General features: G+C 60.3%; 8 protein-coding genes across 8 annotated transcripts; 2 read left to right on the forward strand and 6 right to left on the reverse strand.

The window, feature by feature from the left end:
• Positions 1 to 296: 296 nt before the first annotated feature.
• EHS24_008446 (uncharacterized protein) lies at positions 297 to 1,372 on the forward strand (the record flags this gene model as incomplete). The annotated part of the gene is made up of 3 exons (XM_028623759.1): positions 297 to 529; positions 585 to 1,128; positions 1,187 to 1,372. The coding sequence occupies 3 exons, from the start codon at positions 297 to 299 to the stop codon at positions 1,370 to 1,372; spliced, it is 963 nt and encodes a 320-aa protein (XP_028475733.1).
• A 155-nt stretch (positions 1,373 to 1,527) lies between these two features.
• On the reverse strand, positions 1,528 to 2,700 carry EHS24_008447 (uncharacterized protein; the record flags this gene model as incomplete). Its single annotated transcript, XM_028623760.1, has 3 exons — positions 1,528 to 1,533; positions 1,584 to 2,297; positions 2,434 to 2,700. The coding sequence occupies 3 exons, from the start codon at positions 2,698 to 2,700 to the stop codon at positions 1,528 to 1,530; spliced, it is 987 nt and encodes a 328-aa protein (XP_028475734.1).
• A 772-nt stretch (positions 2,701 to 3,472) lies between these two features.
• On the reverse strand, positions 3,473 to 4,435 carry EHS24_008448 (uncharacterized protein; the record flags this gene model as incomplete). The annotated part of the gene is made up of 4 exons (XM_028623761.1): positions 3,473 to 3,507; positions 3,632 to 3,853; positions 3,995 to 4,115; positions 4,214 to 4,435. The coding sequence occupies 4 exons, from the start codon at positions 4,433 to 4,435 to the stop codon at positions 3,473 to 3,475; spliced, it is 600 nt and encodes a 199-aa protein (XP_028475735.1).
• A 717-nt stretch (positions 4,436 to 5,152) lies between these two features.
• On the reverse strand, positions 5,153 to 6,137 carry EHS24_008449 (uncharacterized protein; the record flags this gene model as incomplete). The annotated part of the gene is made up of 3 exons (XM_028623762.1): positions 5,153 to 5,390; positions 5,435 to 5,987; positions 6,038 to 6,137. The coding sequence occupies 3 exons, from the start codon at positions 6,135 to 6,137 to the stop codon at positions 5,153 to 5,155; spliced, it is 891 nt and encodes a 296-aa protein (XP_028475736.1).
• A 777-nt stretch (positions 6,138 to 6,914) lies between these two features.
• EHS24_008450 (uncharacterized protein) lies at positions 6,915 to 7,662 on the reverse strand (the record flags this gene model as incomplete). The annotated part of the gene is made up of 3 exons (XM_028623763.1): positions 6,915 to 6,963; positions 7,024 to 7,538; positions 7,585 to 7,662. The coding sequence occupies 3 exons, from the start codon at positions 7,660 to 7,662 to the stop codon at positions 6,915 to 6,917; spliced, it is 642 nt and encodes a 213-aa protein (XP_028475737.1).
• A 783-nt stretch (positions 7,663 to 8,445) lies between these two features.
• On the reverse strand, positions 8,446 to 11,564 carry SFB3 (COPII coat Sec23p-Sfb3p heterodimer component; the record flags this gene model as incomplete). The annotated part of the gene is made up of 2 exons (XM_028623764.1): positions 8,446 to 10,940; positions 10,991 to 11,564. 2 exons carry the CDS (start codon positions 11,562 to 11,564, stop codon positions 8,446 to 8,448), a joined length of 3,069 nt encoding a protein of 1,022 aa, XP_028475738.1.
• A 320-nt stretch (positions 11,565 to 11,884) lies between these two features.
• On the forward strand, positions 11,885 to 14,837 carry GYP7 (GTPase activating protein; the record flags this gene model as incomplete). Its single annotated transcript, XM_028623765.1, has 8 exons — positions 11,885 to 11,908; positions 11,975 to 12,425; positions 12,489 to 12,571; positions 12,617 to 12,654; positions 12,695 to 13,778; positions 13,826 to 13,980; positions 14,037 to 14,084; positions 14,138 to 14,837. The coding sequence occupies 8 exons, from the start codon at positions 11,885 to 11,887 to the stop codon at positions 14,835 to 14,837; spliced, it is 2,583 nt and encodes an 860-aa protein (XP_028475739.1).
• Positions 14,838 to 15,016: 179 nt separating this feature from the next.
• EHS24_008453 (uncharacterized protein) lies at positions 15,017 to 16,113 on the reverse strand (the record flags this gene model as incomplete). Its single annotated transcript, XM_028623766.1, has 3 exons — positions 15,017 to 15,876; positions 15,925 to 16,019; positions 16,058 to 16,113. The coding sequence occupies 3 exons, from the start codon at positions 16,111 to 16,113 to the stop codon at positions 15,017 to 15,019; spliced, it is 1,011 nt and encodes a 336-aa protein (XP_028475740.1).
• Positions 16,114 to 16,339: the final 226 nt, after the last annotated feature.

A 16,339-nucleotide genomic window follows, 5' to 3' on the forward strand; every position in this document is an offset into this window, starting at 1 on the left:
GCATGTCGTTGAGCACCTCTTTGTCAGCGCACTGTCGATACCCAGCTCCAGACCACAAAGCAAGCATGCTACACGTCTCCGCCCAGTCTTCTCGTCCCCGATCCCCGAGTCTGATGAGTCAGTTGCAAGTGTTGCGGTGCACGTTGCTGCGTGCCACCTCGTTGTCCACCCGCCTGCTTCCCCACAAGTCGAGTGTACCCGACCGGTCATGCCCCTCCCCCATCCCCTCCATATTACCCCGCATTCCACTGGCCAGCGACACTCCCATCTTCCCAACAACACTCATTCGACTAACAATGGCCGACGACAACACTGCCAGCTCGTTCCTCAGCCACCTTCAAGGCGGGGGCGGTACACAGCCCCAGGCTCCTGGCGCTGGACAGGCCCACAACCATTTCCACGGCCACCACCACGCCGGGGACCACCACCACCACGTTGCGGCGGCGGCTGGACATGGCCACGGCCACGGCCACGGACACGGCGACGAGGACCACTGGGATGCCGACGAATACGTCACCAAGCCAGGCATGTGAGTCTTCCTCTGTCGCTCTCCAAGACCCTTCTGCTGACTGCCCGCCGCCTAGGCAAGAGACGGCCGCGCTCAACGCTGAAAACATCGTTTTCGCACTGGCGCGCGCCGGCGTCGACGCGGCCACCTTGCCGTCCCTCTCGCTCCTCGAGGTCGGCTGCGGACCGGGTGTGGTCACCGCCCACCTCGTGGACAAGTTTGGCTCGGTGCACTCGATCGACACGAGTCCCCGGATGCTGACCAAGTTTGCCGAGACGTACGCCGACAAGGAGACGGAGGGCAAAGTGTCGTGGGCGCTGCACCAGCTCGACAGCAAGAGCGGCGACGCGTTCATGCGCGGTACGCCCATGCCGTCCCCTACGCCGCAGGACGCCGGGAGGCAGGTCAGGCCGCCCCGGGAGCGGTTTGACGTGGCCGTTGCAGTCCTTGTGGTGCACCACGTCGACGACCTGGAGAGCTTCTTCAAGGGCGTGTTCAGCGTGCTCGAGCCCGGAGGCAAGGTCGTCATCACCGAGTTTACGACGTACGCCAACGGCCGCGACGTGCTGCAGGAGTTGAGTGCGGAGCGGGCAAAGGAAAAGGCAGAGGCTGCTGCAAAGGTGCGTTTTACAGCTGTCCTTGTCTCCGAAGGAAGCTGAGAACTGACGCTCTGTCCAGGCTGGCGGCTCGGTCAACGCGCCCGGTGTCCATCACGCTCCCTTCTCCCCGGAACTCCTCGGCGCCCTGCTCAACCGCTATGGATTTGTAGATGTCGGCGGAGACAGGAACGGCACACTCCCCGTCTTTGGGACGGACAAGGAGGGTGTGCCGACCATGTACGTATACGGCACCAAGCCAAAGTAAGCTGCTCGGGTGGAGTGCAAGGCGGGGCTGTATCGCTCCCTCTCAGAAGCTAGCTAGATGGATGCAACCTCCTTTCAAACCAATGCTCAATGACAAAGATGCATGCGCAGAATAAAAGGCGAAGTGCAGAGAAACGGGAATACACAGTACAACACCTAAATCTGGAGCACGAGTGTTAGCACACTGCGCATCATCCATTCGCTCGACTCACTAGAGACAACTCCAAGGTCCACACCCGCCTTGCCCAAACCTTGACGGACATGTTCTCGGTCGACGTCGTGCTCTTGGGCACCTCGACCTCGACGCCGTCCCACCAGCATTTACGCGCGGGCTTGCGCCAGAAGAGCAGGAGCTTTTGCGCGGTACCCATCTGCCTGTCGTCGATGATGGGCGCCGAGAGGTCGGCGGGCGCGCCGGGCGATCCGGGGTGCACGATACCCGTCTTGAGGAGGACGAGGGCCATGGACGAGATCAGGTTGCGCGTGGGCTCGCATGCGCGGAATCCCCACTCGTCGTCGCGGTTGAACCCGGACATGCACAGCATGTCAATGAGGTGCTGCTCGGCCTGGTTGTTCTCCTTGTTGACGTTGCGCTGGAGGGCGGTGAAGATCTGGCGCTTGGAGGCGAGGGCCTCGCCGGCCGCGCGCTTGAGGGCGCGGAGCTCGTCGTTGGCCAGTCCTTGGTCGTCGACGCGGGCGAGCGCGCCGGGCGTGGTGATGGAAAAGTACTCGAGCTCCTCGCGCAGGACAATGATGGCCTGCTTGGTGAGCAACGGGTTCTGGTTGATGTCGCTGTTGGGATCGGTAGGGCTGGGCGGGATCGACTGCTGCGCGTGGAAGAGGCCCGGCGAGGTGGGAGTGCCGTAGAAGGCGGCCTGGGCGTCCGCCCAAAAGTCCAATATAAACTCGAAACACTCGCTGTTAAACTGTAGAGAGAGAGGCCGTCAGTAAATGTGCAGCCAGCAGTGCCACTTGGGAGGAGCCAGAAAGCTCAGCGCTCTCGAGTCCCGTTTCGGTAACGCCATTTTCTCCGCTCGTTCCGCCCCCCCCCCGGCCACTCACATCAACAGTGAACACTCCGTCGTCGCCACCCTCCCACGACGCGGGCTTGGAGAGAATCAGGCCTTGGGGGAAAAGTCCCAAAAGCACGCTCTCGGGGAGGAGCATGAGCGTCTCGCGCTCGACGGGGAAGATGCGGCCGCGGAGGTCGAGGTTCAGGCGCGTGAGCAGCGCCTGGTTGGTGTAGATGCCCGGAGCCGCATAGCCCGGCGAGACAGAGGTGATTGGGTTCACCGAGGTGATAGGGTTGGAGGGGTCGGCGGTGGACATGGTGGGGGTAGATTATTGGGACTGGCGGGAGTTAGGGAGAGTGGGGGTGGGCAAGGACGTCCGAGGAAAGTGACCTGGCGAGCCGGGTGCGATGTTGGGAATCGAGGATGGTGGGGGGGGGGCGCGCAGAAGGGGGGAAGGCGCGGAGAGGTGTGAGCGCCTGGCCGCCGCGTGGGGGTGGCCCTGTGCTGTTATGCGATGGGGATGTTGTGCGTTGAGTACAAGGAGGGCAGAGTGAGGGAGATGCTAGACTGGTGTATGTGTGTGTGTGAGGAGCGGTCGATGGATGGAGAGCAAGACGCTGTTGACGTTGACGAGCAGCAGCCGTAGGTGGGTGGTGGATCCATGCGCGCGTCAGGACAGCGTGGTAATTTGGTCCCGACTACCCACACCCAAAGCGGCAATAGCCGATCCAGGTGGGATCCCACACTGTCAGTTGCTTGCTGCGTCCCCAACATGCCAGCAGCAACAGGCAGCGAGCACCGCCGATGCAGTGGCCATGTGTGCGTCTATTCATACAGTTGGCCTAATCCACAAGTAATGCACAACAGATAAACGATGAAATGGTGGAAATCTCCACCATTGGGGGCTCAGGTACCACCCACATTCTCTCCCTGCCTCTCTCGTTGCCTGGTCCGAGCTTTGTGCGTCTCGCCGTATGGTGGTGTCTCAGCCACGGCCGCCCACCCAAAACCTCTTCGTCTCTGCCACCCTTGACGGTCAGCTCTCAATTCCAATGCGCGCTCTCTCCGCCTACAGCACTCACCTCGCGTTATGGGCCGTAGTCGTCAGGCCCACTTCTCGCCGCTGTAGTCGCTCACAGCCGCTGACGTCAACCACAGTGGTTCCTCCTCACTCGACGACGCCGATCCCCCAGACCGCGGCGCCGCGCAGTCTGGTCCGGTCGGGTCCGTCACACAACAACACTCACCCTCTGCTTCAATCTTCACTTTGACCCAGCACGGCACGTCGGTGATCCACGGCTGTATGTCGCCCAGGACGGCAGCCGACGGCGTCGTGGAGCGCTTTTGCTGCCATATATCGTGTGCAGCGGCTATTGTAAACTCCATGAGGTGGATGTCGGGAAGGTCCAGGCCGGCAACGAGGTGGGACTTGAGAACGGGCCGTTCTTTGAACAGCAGACCGAGGGAGGCTAATCGTGCGTGTGTCAGTCTGCGACCATGTTGGGGAGTGTGGGAACGTGCGTGGGGTGGGAGAGGACAGATTGAGCGGCGGTGCGCGGTCGCCGCGCACAGCGCACACACACACAGCAGCTGCAACATCCTCAACTCACTCGTATCTTGGCCGCCGGCCTCGAGCTTCTTGAGCGCGCCGATGCGGGTATGCAACGCGCCCAGGGTGCGCGCGTACACGTCATAGAGCATGTCCTTGCGGAGACCTGGAATGGCGAGGTACTGGGCAACAACGTCAATTCTCAGTTCTGCATCGCGCGTGCGCAGGCCACACCCAGGGCGAGGTGACACCACCTTCAACAATTGAAAGGGTGACTCACCGATTCGCATAATGTCCAGTCCAGATCCCAATGACCAAAACACATGCTCAGGACAGCAACGCTCCTTGCGAGGAGACGGATGCCAGGATCCAACTCGGCTGAACTTGGGATACCGCCTGTGGCGGCGTAGGCAGGGGAGATCCAGTTGAGGATAGGAGCAGGAGAGGCGGAGAGAAGGTCTTCCATACAGCCTCCTGGATCTGCTGGATCTGGGTCGTCCATGAGTGGGACTTGGGGGGTCGTGTCCGAGGCCTGTCAGGACGGGCGGCCGTGTGTGAACTGGGAACGAGTGTCTGGGATGGCGAGTGTACAGTGCGAATGGAGGCGATGACGAGCAAGAGAGTGATAATTCTGTGAGAGCAACGGAGAGAGGGTGCAATAAAAGAGCGGTGGCATTGTGTGAGAGAGAAACTGTCGTCGTTCCCCACTGCATCGCAGAGGCCAGAGGTGTATATTTGGGTGCGCTATTTACGTCAATTCCCTCTTCCGGCCCCCTCACCGACATCCTCTAGCTCCGCGCCCACGCACCCACTCAAGCGAGGAATGCCAACACGCAACACATTGACGCAGCAGTGGGTCTCATGTGGGATTGCCGGCTAGGCACTATCTGTGTCGTATGCTTGTTGAGAGCCGGAAACTGCGGGGGAGCAGGTGCTGTGGCCAACAGTTTGGCGACGCGCCATTTTTGTCCAGCCACAAACAACGTGTACCGTGTCCGCTTGACCGCTTGGCTGTCCACATCGTTCAACGCGGTTGCTATGCCAACGTTGTTCCCTTCAAACATTGTGGCATGCATTTATTGACCCACGCGTGTACAAGCAGACAGCATGTATTTCGACCGACAGACATCATTACTCTGACTTCATCTCACTTCGCTTCGTCTCACGTCGTCTCGCTTCGTCTCCCTTCATCTCTCCCCTCGTATGTATATGAGCTGGCCTAGTTGGGACTGCGCTTCTTCCTCCTCACCACAACCACCTTCTCCTCGCGAACGACTCCTGCCTCCTTCTCCAGACGGCGCATGTGACTCTTGGCGTGCCGCGCGAGGTCGCCAGCACCGCCCGCGGCGGCGGTAGCGAGGGCCAGCATGAATTCCGGGTCGAGCATGGGAGGAGGACCGGTGTCGCGGATGTGGGCGGTGACAACGTGCTGTGCGAACGCCGATGCGACAACAAATCTTGGACAGTCAGCGAGGAAAAGGATTCCGTCTGTGACACTTACACGGCATGGCATCCAACGCTCGGACAAGGGAACGCCTCCCTGCTCCCCCACCCACCGTCCTCTTCGCGGTTGACACTGAACGAGTCGACCCAGCGCAACATGCGTTCCTTGTCGGAATGAAAGTAGTCGATGTGGGACTGCAGGTCTTCCGTGGGGTACATCTGTCCCTTCAAGTAGTCGGGAACCGACTTGTCCGCTTTACATTCCGTGCAGGGGACGTATTCGTCTTCGTGGAGCGTGGAAAGCGAGGCCGGGGAGGCAGTGAGGTAGCGGGTGGTGGTGTCGGAGGCGACGGAGAGGTGGTCGTGCGAGTCGTCCGAGTGCAGGATGGGGATAAAGTCGACAGCGTGCGGTTCGGTCTTGGTCTTGGTCGTCTTGGACTTGGACTTGGGTTTGGTCTTGCCCAGGAGCCTGGGAGTGCGTGACATGGAGGTGGGTGTGGATTGGCCTCCCGAGCCATGGCCGTCGTGCGACATGGTGTCAAAGTCGTCTTCCGAGTCGTCGACAGCTTCAAAGTCGGAAAACTCGTCCGGGTCCCACGGAATGATCTTGACTGGGAAGTCAGCTAGATGGTCAGTGTGAACTCCTCAAAGCTTGTCTCACGTTCAGGCTGCTCCCCGGTCCAAGTACGCGGGTCGGCGAACAGGTCGACTTCAAGGCAGGGAGTGGCTGTACCGTCGCGCTCGTCAAACACCGAACTCATGATGTCCTGTGCCCACGCAATCGTGACCGCACTCAGCACCACTGAGAGGATATCCTTGGGGTTGCTGCCGATGAGCTGGCTGGGAAGGGATTGTTCAACGGGGAAGCGCAGGCCAAAGGCTCGTGTTGTGCTTTGTGGCCGGCTGTTTAGAAGCACCCGGAGGGCGTACTGTAGTCTGGGCCTGTGCGTGTGCTGCACGATCCGCGGGTCTGGAGAAGGCCTGGGTCGATGATGGATGAAGAGAGATGGATGGTCAAGCCGGGGGAAGGCGGGGGGAGGGGGGGATAGCTGAATGATTGAAGTGTGGAGAACAACACAAATGGTGTTGACGTGACCTGGTGCGAAATGGAAAGAAATAAATCGCCACCCGAGCAGGCCACGTTCCACCGTACCTGGTTCTCAGCTTCATTGAGCCGTTGAACCTATTTCACGGCCGTTGTCACTGCCCTGCCTGCCAACTACAGTGCGGAAAACGCCTCGTAACGAGGTGAGTGTACGAGTGTGTTGTTGTCTTCACGCGAGATGCCAACTCGAGCCCACCATTCGTGTTCCACTAACTGTCCATAAACCCCCCCCCCTCCCCTTCTTCCACGCCTGTCGAGGCCCGGAACAGAATACATACATTTGCTCTAACATGACGTCGCGCTCATGTGAGGAGGGTAACAGTACACATGGTGGCTTGCATGCGACACAGACGACTTGCTATCTACACGGGCCATGTTACAATGTCTCCTCTCTCTCTCTCAATCACAAAAGGTAACTCCCGGTCCTCTACCTTCATCCCATGTTGTCAAGCTCACGGGCGAGGAGACCGGTCGTACGGGCCCTGGAGCCCAGTCAGCTTGTGCACCGTGCGGTTTACCTCCAGCTCGGACAGGCGACTCACAAGCGGCCCATCCTAGCCTGGAGCCTACGCCACCTCGGCGGCTTGACTGGCTGGTTGCCCTTGTGCGCGTACAGCTCGACGGTGCGCGCGTGCCTGTGGCAGCGGGCAAGCGTCCGAATCACGACTGTGCGGATGTAGACGAGGTGGTCGAGGTCAGGCGCCGGGACGAGCGCGACGACGGGAACGGCGTTTGGGGTGATTCTGCGAGGTTGCGGCGCCCTGATACCACCGGTCTTGTTGGCGTTCTTGCCGAGTGCCGACGAGGAGGAGGTCGACGAGGTGCTGGGTGGCGAAGCGGACGCGTTGTAGTTTCGGTTCTTGTTTCCCAGTGGGATCAGGTTGGGGTTGTTCTTGCTGTTTGTCAAGAGTGGGGCAGGACGAGGTGGAAGTGGGTGAGGCTGAGGGTGCGGGCGCGGCGTGGGCTCGTCTTGAACCGTGATGACGGGGGTGGTGGCGGCCTTGGACCAGCGGTAGTAGACGCGCCTGAGGGTGTCGAGAAGGACGGCGCGGCAGCCCTGGCAATGTCAGCTTGAGAAATGGCGGATACCTTCAGCTGCTCACTCTGTTGAAGTGGACGAGGGCGCGGTTGTAGGACTGCACGTCTCCCGGGGGATGGGGAAGGTGGCGAGAAGCGGGCATATGGCTTGGGTGTGGCGCGAGGGAGCGATGGAAGGGGGGCTCTGATGAGGTATGCAGGAAGTAGGGGGGTTGCAAGATGGTGATGGAAGGTGTAAAGGTGATGCGAAGACGGGAATGTGCAAGGAGATGATGGGGTTTGAGAGTGAAAGACAACGAGGAGGGGCGGAAGGATCAGAGGTGGATCAGTCAAGTCGCGTCAACCACACCGCCCGCCCGGGCTCTGATGGATGGCTGTGTGTGGCAACCCCCACGATGGGTTGGACCCATCACTCGGTACTCGCACACATCATTCACGCACAGCAGCTAAACATGGTGGGTGTCCATGAGGCTGCACATGCACTGCCTGGTTCCCAGCATAGTACCATGCGCACATCGATTGATATGCCGAGCCGCTGGTCAGCACCCAACACACACCACACCGCGCACACGCCCAACAGCCGTGGGCCGATCAAACCCCAACGACACAAACACCGCACCACCAGCTACAACCCACCCCAACTGCACGTACTGCACCTTGCGCAAGAGCCCAATTGATGCATGCGTTCGTCTCCCGGTCATTATGTTCGGGACCGGCGGGTATATACTCCAGCAGAACAAGGTTATACTGGCCCATCCCACCGCCTATTTCGTATAGTTGATGATGTCCATGTGCACACCTTTGCGCCCGCGCACAGTCGTGGGCCGAGCGAGCTCAGCTCGCCTGCGCCCACAGTCGTGTGCAAGCTCGGATCGCGGGCTGCCTGTTACGCCCGCTCCACCCGTGCTCCATGCTCCGCGCTTCGCTTAGCTCCACGGCGCCTTCCACCCGTCGCTCTTGCCGCTAATATCATTCGTGATCGCCTTGTGCGCGGTCATGAGGTAATCGGTGTAAGACAGGGCGTCGTTGTTGGCGTCCTCGATGAGGTGGTTGGCAAAGTCGAGCTCGAGGCCGTCACGGTCTTGGCGAATGACCATGAGGGGGAGGGCACGGCCTGCGAGACGCTCAAAGTGGGTCAGGATGTTCCGCACCTGCGTCGAGAGCGTGGTGGGCAGCTTGGGCAAACGGGTGATGCGCGTGTCCAGCTCGTCGAGGTTTTCCACGCCGTACAGGTCGTCCAGGATACGCGGGGACACCGAGTGTCCGAACCAGATGTAGGACACTTCGCCGTCCGACATCAAGTACGCGCCCTCGGGGACCATGTAGTTGTACGACAGCCTCATGTTGCGAGGAAGACGGAGACGGCCGTTAGGGCCAGGGAAGCCATATGTCTCGGCCAAGTCGTGCACAGCAAGCATCTTGGGGTAGAGAATGTTCATGATCGCGCCAGCGGACATGCTCTTGGCCATTTGCTTGTAGTGCACACGCACGTCGGCAATGACGTTGCCGCCCTTGATGGGCTTGCTCTTGACCATACACAGCGTGTACAGGGGCAAGAGCTTGAAGCCCTCGGGCAGGATGAGCTGGCCCGACTGGACGGCAGGCGCACAGTGCTTGCGGTACATGTACAGGACACGGTTGGCACGCTCGATAGCGTTCTTGCGAATCTCGCGCAGGTTCTTGTAAGGAAGCTGGGCGACGGCGTCCTTGTAAAACGTCGTGACGGTGGCGTCAAAGTCGGCAAAGCGGAAGACGTTGCCGATGAGACTCGACACTGGCATGCACAGGTTGAGACAGCGCACTCGGCGCTCACCGTTGCAGCTCGTGTACAAGATGGCCACTTGGACGTAGGACATTTCGCGGTCGTTGAGGCGGTGGCCATCGTGCTTGAACTGGGCAGTGAACGCCTTCGACTCGTCAATGGTACCAAACTCGAGGTCGGTCATCGTACGCTGGTAGAAGCAGCCGGTGTGCTCGTTGACGCGAAGACCGTTCGAGCAGCGCACGCGAACCATGGCGTTGTACGCCGTCTCGCGCACAACCACGCGCTTGACCTCCTCCTGCAGCGCGTCGCGGTCGCGGACCGGGTCGAACCGGGGGTGGAAGATAATCTCGCCGCCAGTGGTCATTGAGGGAGCACCGATGGATGCCAGGTCGATGACCTTGTCCGGGAAGACGAATGTGTTGACACCCACACCGCACTCAGCATACTCGTCGGCGATGACGCGCCAGAACGAGTCACCAGGCTGGTAGAGGGTCTTTTCCTTGTCCGTGCCCATGACTGCGGGGTCGTCACGGGGCTTGAGCTTGCCAGGACCGAGAACAGGAAGAGCCGACAGGAAGTAGTTGACCTGACCGCCGATGGCGCGCAGACCAGCAAGCGCACCCTTGAGAGCGGCACCCATGGCACACGCTGTGCCGTCGGGCCGGGGCTCGTACATGTTGGGAATAAGAGTGAGGAGGGCGTCGACCTGCGACTTGCTGGTGGTGGGGTCGACGAGGAAGCCGCCGATGAGGGGGCAGTACATGTCATCGAGGTCCGAGACGACAAGGAGCTGGGGCTGCGACAGAGCAGGAGCGAGGTTCCAGAATCCGACAGTCTGGCCAACAGTGATAAACGCCACGCGCTCACCCTTGCCGATAACCTCCTCGTCCTCTTCGCCATTCTCCTTCTTCTCGCCATAGAGTGCGCGGCGGATGGCCTCACACACTTCACGAACAATAAAGCGCTGTGAGGAATTTGCGCTCACGTCAATGACAAAGACACGGCCAAGTGGTTGCGGGCGACGCTGGCGGCGTTGCTCCTCCTTGAGCTTTTCACGGTGGCCCGGCTGGGGAGTGGAGCCGCGGACCGGGGTCTGTCCCAGGCTGGACTGGAGGGCGCCCAGGAGGTCTGCGCCGGTCGTGGCGAGGGCATCACCTGCGGCGGCAATGGTGGCAGCGCTCTCGTCCTCGGCCTCGAGGACCATGTCGCCCTTGGGCTGCGGTGCCCAGTACTCACGGGGCACGGCAAAGTCGACGGTACCAAACTGCAGCTCGGGACGGTCGTGGTGGTCTAGACGCTGACCCGAGGGCGCCAGGTTGGCAAAGTACGATGCCGGGGTGTGCGTCTCGCCGCCACAGAGGTTGCATGCCCACCGACGACCGCCGTCGGTGAACCGGACCCAGGGGTTGATGTATGCACGACACTTGTCACAGCGGGGTGGGCCAATCTCGTCCTCGCCCGAGGGAGCGCGAGGTGCGTCAAAGGCACTCTCACCCGCGACCCAGTTGGTGACGAGGGGAATGGGGTTTTCATCGTACCGGAGAGGAGCAAAGGGTTGGACCACGACACCAAAGGGCAGGGCAGTCGTGTCGAGCAGCTGGTGCGTCGAAGGGATGGTTGGGAGAGTGGCGCGGAGATGGCGCGGGAGCGAGTTGCCTATAGGACGTCAGCTAATGCTGCTAAGACTTGTCAAGTGGCTCTCGCACCTTGGTCCACACCCCGGTAATCCGTGATAGCCAGGGGTATCAAGCCCTTGGTATCGCACGAGTGGAAGTCCTCGTCGTCGTACAGGTTCTGGTCGAGCTCCTGAGCCTCAATGGGATCTGGCATCTGCGAGGGGTCGATGCGGACGCGAGGGCCAGTAAGCTGGGGACCAGCAGAGTGCGGAGGGGGGGCAATGTGGTTGGACGGGGGATAGTTGTACGGCTGCTGCTGCTGCTGAGGCTGTTGAGGCTGCTGCTGGTACTGCTGTGGGACGGTGCCAGCATAGGAATAGTCCTGGCGCCGGGGAGCCTGACCAACAGGAGCATATTCGCCTGCAGGAGCTTGGGGTGCCTGCGCATTGTATTGCTGGTGGTGTTGTTGGTCGCCATACGCTTGCTGTTGCGGCTGCTGCTGCTGTTGCTGGAAAGTTGGATTGACGGGACCAGGTCCAAACGCTGCACCCGCTGGGCTGAACGTGGGCCCCTGGGGTGGGCCTGCCTGCTGCCACGCCTGCTGCTGTTGAACAGGCGCCGTGAGAGACGGGTCTACGGCGTAGCGTTTGGCCCTTGGTGGCATGGTGAGTCGATGTATGAGAAGGGATGGTCCAGCAAGTCGAATTCAAGCAAGACACGTCGTTCGAAAGGAAGCCAACGCGTGCAAGCTCATTGTCGGCCTTAAATGAGGGGACCGGATAATGTGTACGTCATTCGGATGGTCGGAACACACGATGTGCGCGCTCGCATACATGACGCGCGGCCTCTCTGTGCATCGTCTGTCGTTGCTCCCTTCTATTTTATCGCATTGGACATCTCTCTCCCCAACTCCCATGTGCACGTATACACACTAGACTCCACCTCATCACTTAGATATCTCAACTCCCCTCCGCCCGACCCAGCATGACGCGGACAGACCGCAACATCGTACGTTCTCCCACCCCACTCTCGCCACCCGACTCCCTGCGGTTTCCTGATATCCAACTTTCTCAGCTCGTGGATGTATCCGACGGCGTGGACGATCTCAGCGTCTCCGGAAATCGTGATTCTGTCGACAGCTTTGAGCATATCAGCCACCCGTCGCGCTCGCAGCGCAACGGCCAACCTGAACAGCGACAGCAGGCTCCGAATGCGAATGCGGCGGCTCCAGCCCCGTCTGCCGGCGAGGGCAAGGCGCGTCTCATTTACTGCAAGTCGCACGTCGCAATCCACCCGACCCAACTTCGCCGTGACAACCTTTCGGGCCTGCTCGGCCTCGTCGAGGTCGACCGTGAGGCGCCCCGTGTGCCCGACACGGACGGCCACCGCGCAGCGACTCCCTCTGGCAAGGAGTTGCTAATTGTTTGGGTCCCCGACGAGCTGTTCATGCGCATGTCTGAGGAAGATAAGCGCAACTACCAGCGCGTCGAGGAACGTGCTACCGGTTCTCCGGCAGAAGATGACGGTTAGTCGAGACGACGCGTATTCGTCGGAGGCGGTGCTCAATACATTGTGCTAACTCCCTTAGGCTTCGTGTTCGTTTCCCTGCCGCCGCCCCGGGGCGAAAAGTATGCCTTTTCGTTCCCATTGTCGAACATTTACAGCATTCTCGTGTATCCAGTAAGTGGTTTGGTTCTGGCATAACTCACCCCACAGCCCTCGCTCTCGCACTGGTACGGCTCCGCCACATTCAAGTGAGTTCCCACGACATGTTCGTCATGGCTAACTCTGCAGCCTCCTCGGTGGTGTCTCGCTTCCAACGCTCTACTTCCATGACGATCAAACCTCACTTGTCACTACACCGCGCACTGCAGACCCGCCCACTCCCCCATGGGGATTCCCCCCGTTCCTCATGGTGCTGCGCGACCACGCCACTCTTCTGCGGTCACGTCTCGTCACTGCCACAAACAACCGTGGCGGTGAGCTTTGGCTCGTGAACCCGAGCAAGAGTGACCGTGAGGTCCACGAGGCAGGCTATGAGGAGCGTCCCAGTCGTACCGAGTCGTCGTCCTCGGTCGCCCAGCAATACCCGCCTCATGCCCAGTATCCCAGTCTGTCAGCTGTGGGGAATGCGTCGCCTCGCGAGTCTCTTCTTGTTGGCCTCTCGAATGTGACCAACATTGCGCGCCACGCGGCTCAGAATGTGCTCAACCATCCTCTGGCCAAGCCCGTTGTCCCACACCTCCCGCCCGCTTTCCGCAGCCTTGTCACTGTTCCCGGTGAGACCACCCTCAGGCCCAAGGCTGGCAACGGTAACCCCGACGTGGCGACGGAGTTTGAGGCTGCTCGTCTATACCTCGCTCGATGGGCGCGTGTGGTAGCCGAGGAAGGCGAACGTTCGCGCCGCGACGAAATTGCTGCCCAAGCCGGCCGCACCGACCTTCTCACTGGTGATGAAGACTACTCTGCTCTCGGTGTCTTTTCCATCCTTCCAAGCACATCAAAGCGCCCCATGCCCCGCCCAACTCGCAAGCCCGCGGACCCCATCACCGCCGCCGACTGGTACGGCTTTATCACCGACGGCCGGTCCGAGCACTATGTGCGCCGCGAGATCTTTCGTCGCGGGTTCACCGACAGCCCAGAACCTGACCAGATGGAGGTCCGCCGTCAAGGCTGGGAGGTGCTCCTCGGCCTGGTGCCCTGGAGCGTTGGATGGATTGGCGGCGGCGAAAGTGCACGCGCCCACCGCGAGAAGGCCCGTCAGGAAATGCTGGAAGCCAAGCGTATGGTCTATGTCGCTCTCCTTTCCGAGTGGCGTCAGAAGACGTACAGCGGCGAGGCGCCGGACGGCTGGCGTGAGGAGTGGCATCGTATTGATGTGGGTACCACAGGAGCCGCGAGTCCGTTCAAATACTGACCAACCAGGTTGACTGTCGCCGTACCGACCGTACCCAGCCGATCTATGCCTTTACTCCCGAGGGAGAAGGTAATGAGGAGAAGGAGGGCGGTGGTGCCGGCTCTGACATTTGGGGAGAGGGTGACAAGGAGGAAGAGGGCGGCCACGCTAGTCTGAACCGTGGGTACGTAACAGTTTACCTCGCTAACCCATCAGCGCACATTGCTGCTCTCCGCACAGCGCTCATGAGCTACCACGTCAACGCTCCCGAGCTCGGCTACGTCCAAGGTGGGTTAATCGCATTGGACAAACTAACCATCAGGCATGTCCGACCTGCTCAGCCCAATCTACTCCGTCCTCGGCGCCAACGAGGCCGACGCATACTGGGGTCTCGTCGGCGTCATGAATATGATGGAGTCCAACTTTTTGCGTGACCAGAGCGGTATGCGCAAGCAACTCAGCACGCTTCAACACCTCATCGGTCTTATGGACCCCGAGCTGTATGCGCATCTCGAAAAGACTGGTTCGCTCAACCTCTTTTTCTGTTTCCGTTGGATCCTGATCGCCTTCAAGCGCGAGTTCAAGTTTGAAACAGTGGTCAAGCTCTGGGAAGTGCTGTGGACAAACTACTATTCCAACAACTTTGTCCTCTTTGTCGCCCTCGGCGTGCTCCAGTCCCACCGCGACGTCATCATCCGCTACCTGTCCGAGTTTGACGAGGTCCTCAAGTATGCCAACGACCTCAGTGGCACCATCGACCTCGACACCACTCTCGCCCAGGCCGAGGTTCTCTTCCTCCAGTTCCAGCAGGTTGTCGAAGAGATTGACAAGGAGAACGCGACTGCTACAGACAGCGAACTCCGTCGTCGTCGCCCAGGAGCCGACACGACACCCGAGGCGAGTGGCTCGACTACTGCCGTCGAGGAACGCCACGCTCCGCGCACAATCAGCCCCGAGCTGCGTGAGCTCCTTGAGCGCTGGCAGCCCGAGAGTGTAAACAGGGCTGGGCCCTCCAACACCACCGCCGAGCCGACTCAGTAGAATCCAATTTCCTAGAATCAATCAAATCGTAGACGGCGCCACACGCTCCGGCCGTCTGTAGTGATATCTCTGTTGTATGCGAAACGAATACGAGGCATAAGCTATCCAAGTGGAGGCATGGAGCAGGTTGGTACAGACATGACACATTGCAATATAAAATAGGAGTTTCTTCCAGGTTACTATGCCTCACGCTTGATCATCATCATTACCAAGGGCCAAGCAAACTCGACTTCTTCCTTGTCGATGTCAATGCCTTCCTTCTTGAGGCCTTCGCGAATCTGGTTTACGAGGCGATCGACAATATCGCCTCCGTCCTTGCCGCCCTTCTTGGCCAGGTCCTCGGGATGCTTTTCGTGGTACGCATGTAGAGCGCTTGCGCTCCGCATATATCCCTCGAGCGGTCCGCTGGTCCATCTACGACGGAGGAACCACTTGTCCCCGGTACTTCCGCTCTTGAGCCTGATGGCTGTCGTCGGGTCCCACCCCGAGCTACCTGAGGTTGGAGCAGGCTCGGCAATCGCGTCGGCGATGGGGTGTGGTGGTGGGGTCGGAGAGAGAGACTCGAGGTCCGGGAGTTGCGCGAGGAGAGCTTCCGTGATGGCGGTGCGCTCTGGGGCGATGGGGTAGGGCACTGCATCGAGGAGACCTTCGACGATGGACCGGCCAGGCTGTGACCAGTGGGGGCCGAGGGCGTCGTCGCCCGCCTGATAAGCGGAGATGAGGGAGTTGAGCTTTGGGTACTTGGGTATGACCATCTCGCCATAGCCCACATATGCGACCGTCGCGCCCGGTCTCAGAATCCTCCCCAGCTCGGGCCACACTCTGCCATGGTCGAACCAGTGCGCCGCCTGGCCCGCGACCACGAGGTCTACCGAGCTCTCGCCCAGTTGCGAAGTGAGGTCCTCTGCGTTGCCGACAGCGTAGTGGATGCGCGGCACTTTGGCGTCGTTTGGTTGCATTCCGACATCAACCATCTTGGCACTGGGGTCTAGAGCCGTGACACGGTTGAAACGCGGGGCGAGCGCGAGGGCCATGAAGCCTGCGGCATTGTTAGTTTGCCTTGCCATGGCTGCGAGGCGTCACTCACCAGGTCCGCATCCAAGGTCGAGCGCATGCTCAAATCTCCCACCACCCGCTCGATGGAAAGAACAGATGATGTCGTACACGCGCGCTGGATAGGTCCTGCGTGTCAGCAACGGTGAACCAACACAGCAGCTCACGGTCTGGAAGCGAGATACCCCGCGGCGTCGAACGAGGCTTTGGCAAACTGGGCCATTGTGTGGTGTGGTGGAGGTGCTCAAGTATCAGAGTGTTGAGATTGTGTGTTGACCGCGATGGATGAGTTGTCAGTTTCGCACTTATAGCAATGTCACGACGAGGAGCGCGATGGTGTAGAACCGACTAAACCGAGCGCCAAATGCAGGATGCTAAACTCGGCCACCCAAATGACGTCGTTGGCGATCGCTCTTTTTCGGACTTGTCCGCCGATAGGCTGGTTGGCA

The sequence above is a fragment of the Apiotrichum porosum genome, assembly GCF_003942205.1.
Source record: "Apiotrichum porosum strain DSM 27194 chromosome Unknown scaffold_7, whole genome shotgun sequence".
Classification (NCBI taxonomy): domain Eukaryota; kingdom Fungi; phylum Basidiomycota; class Tremellomycetes; order Trichosporonales; family Trichosporonaceae; genus Apiotrichum; species Apiotrichum porosum.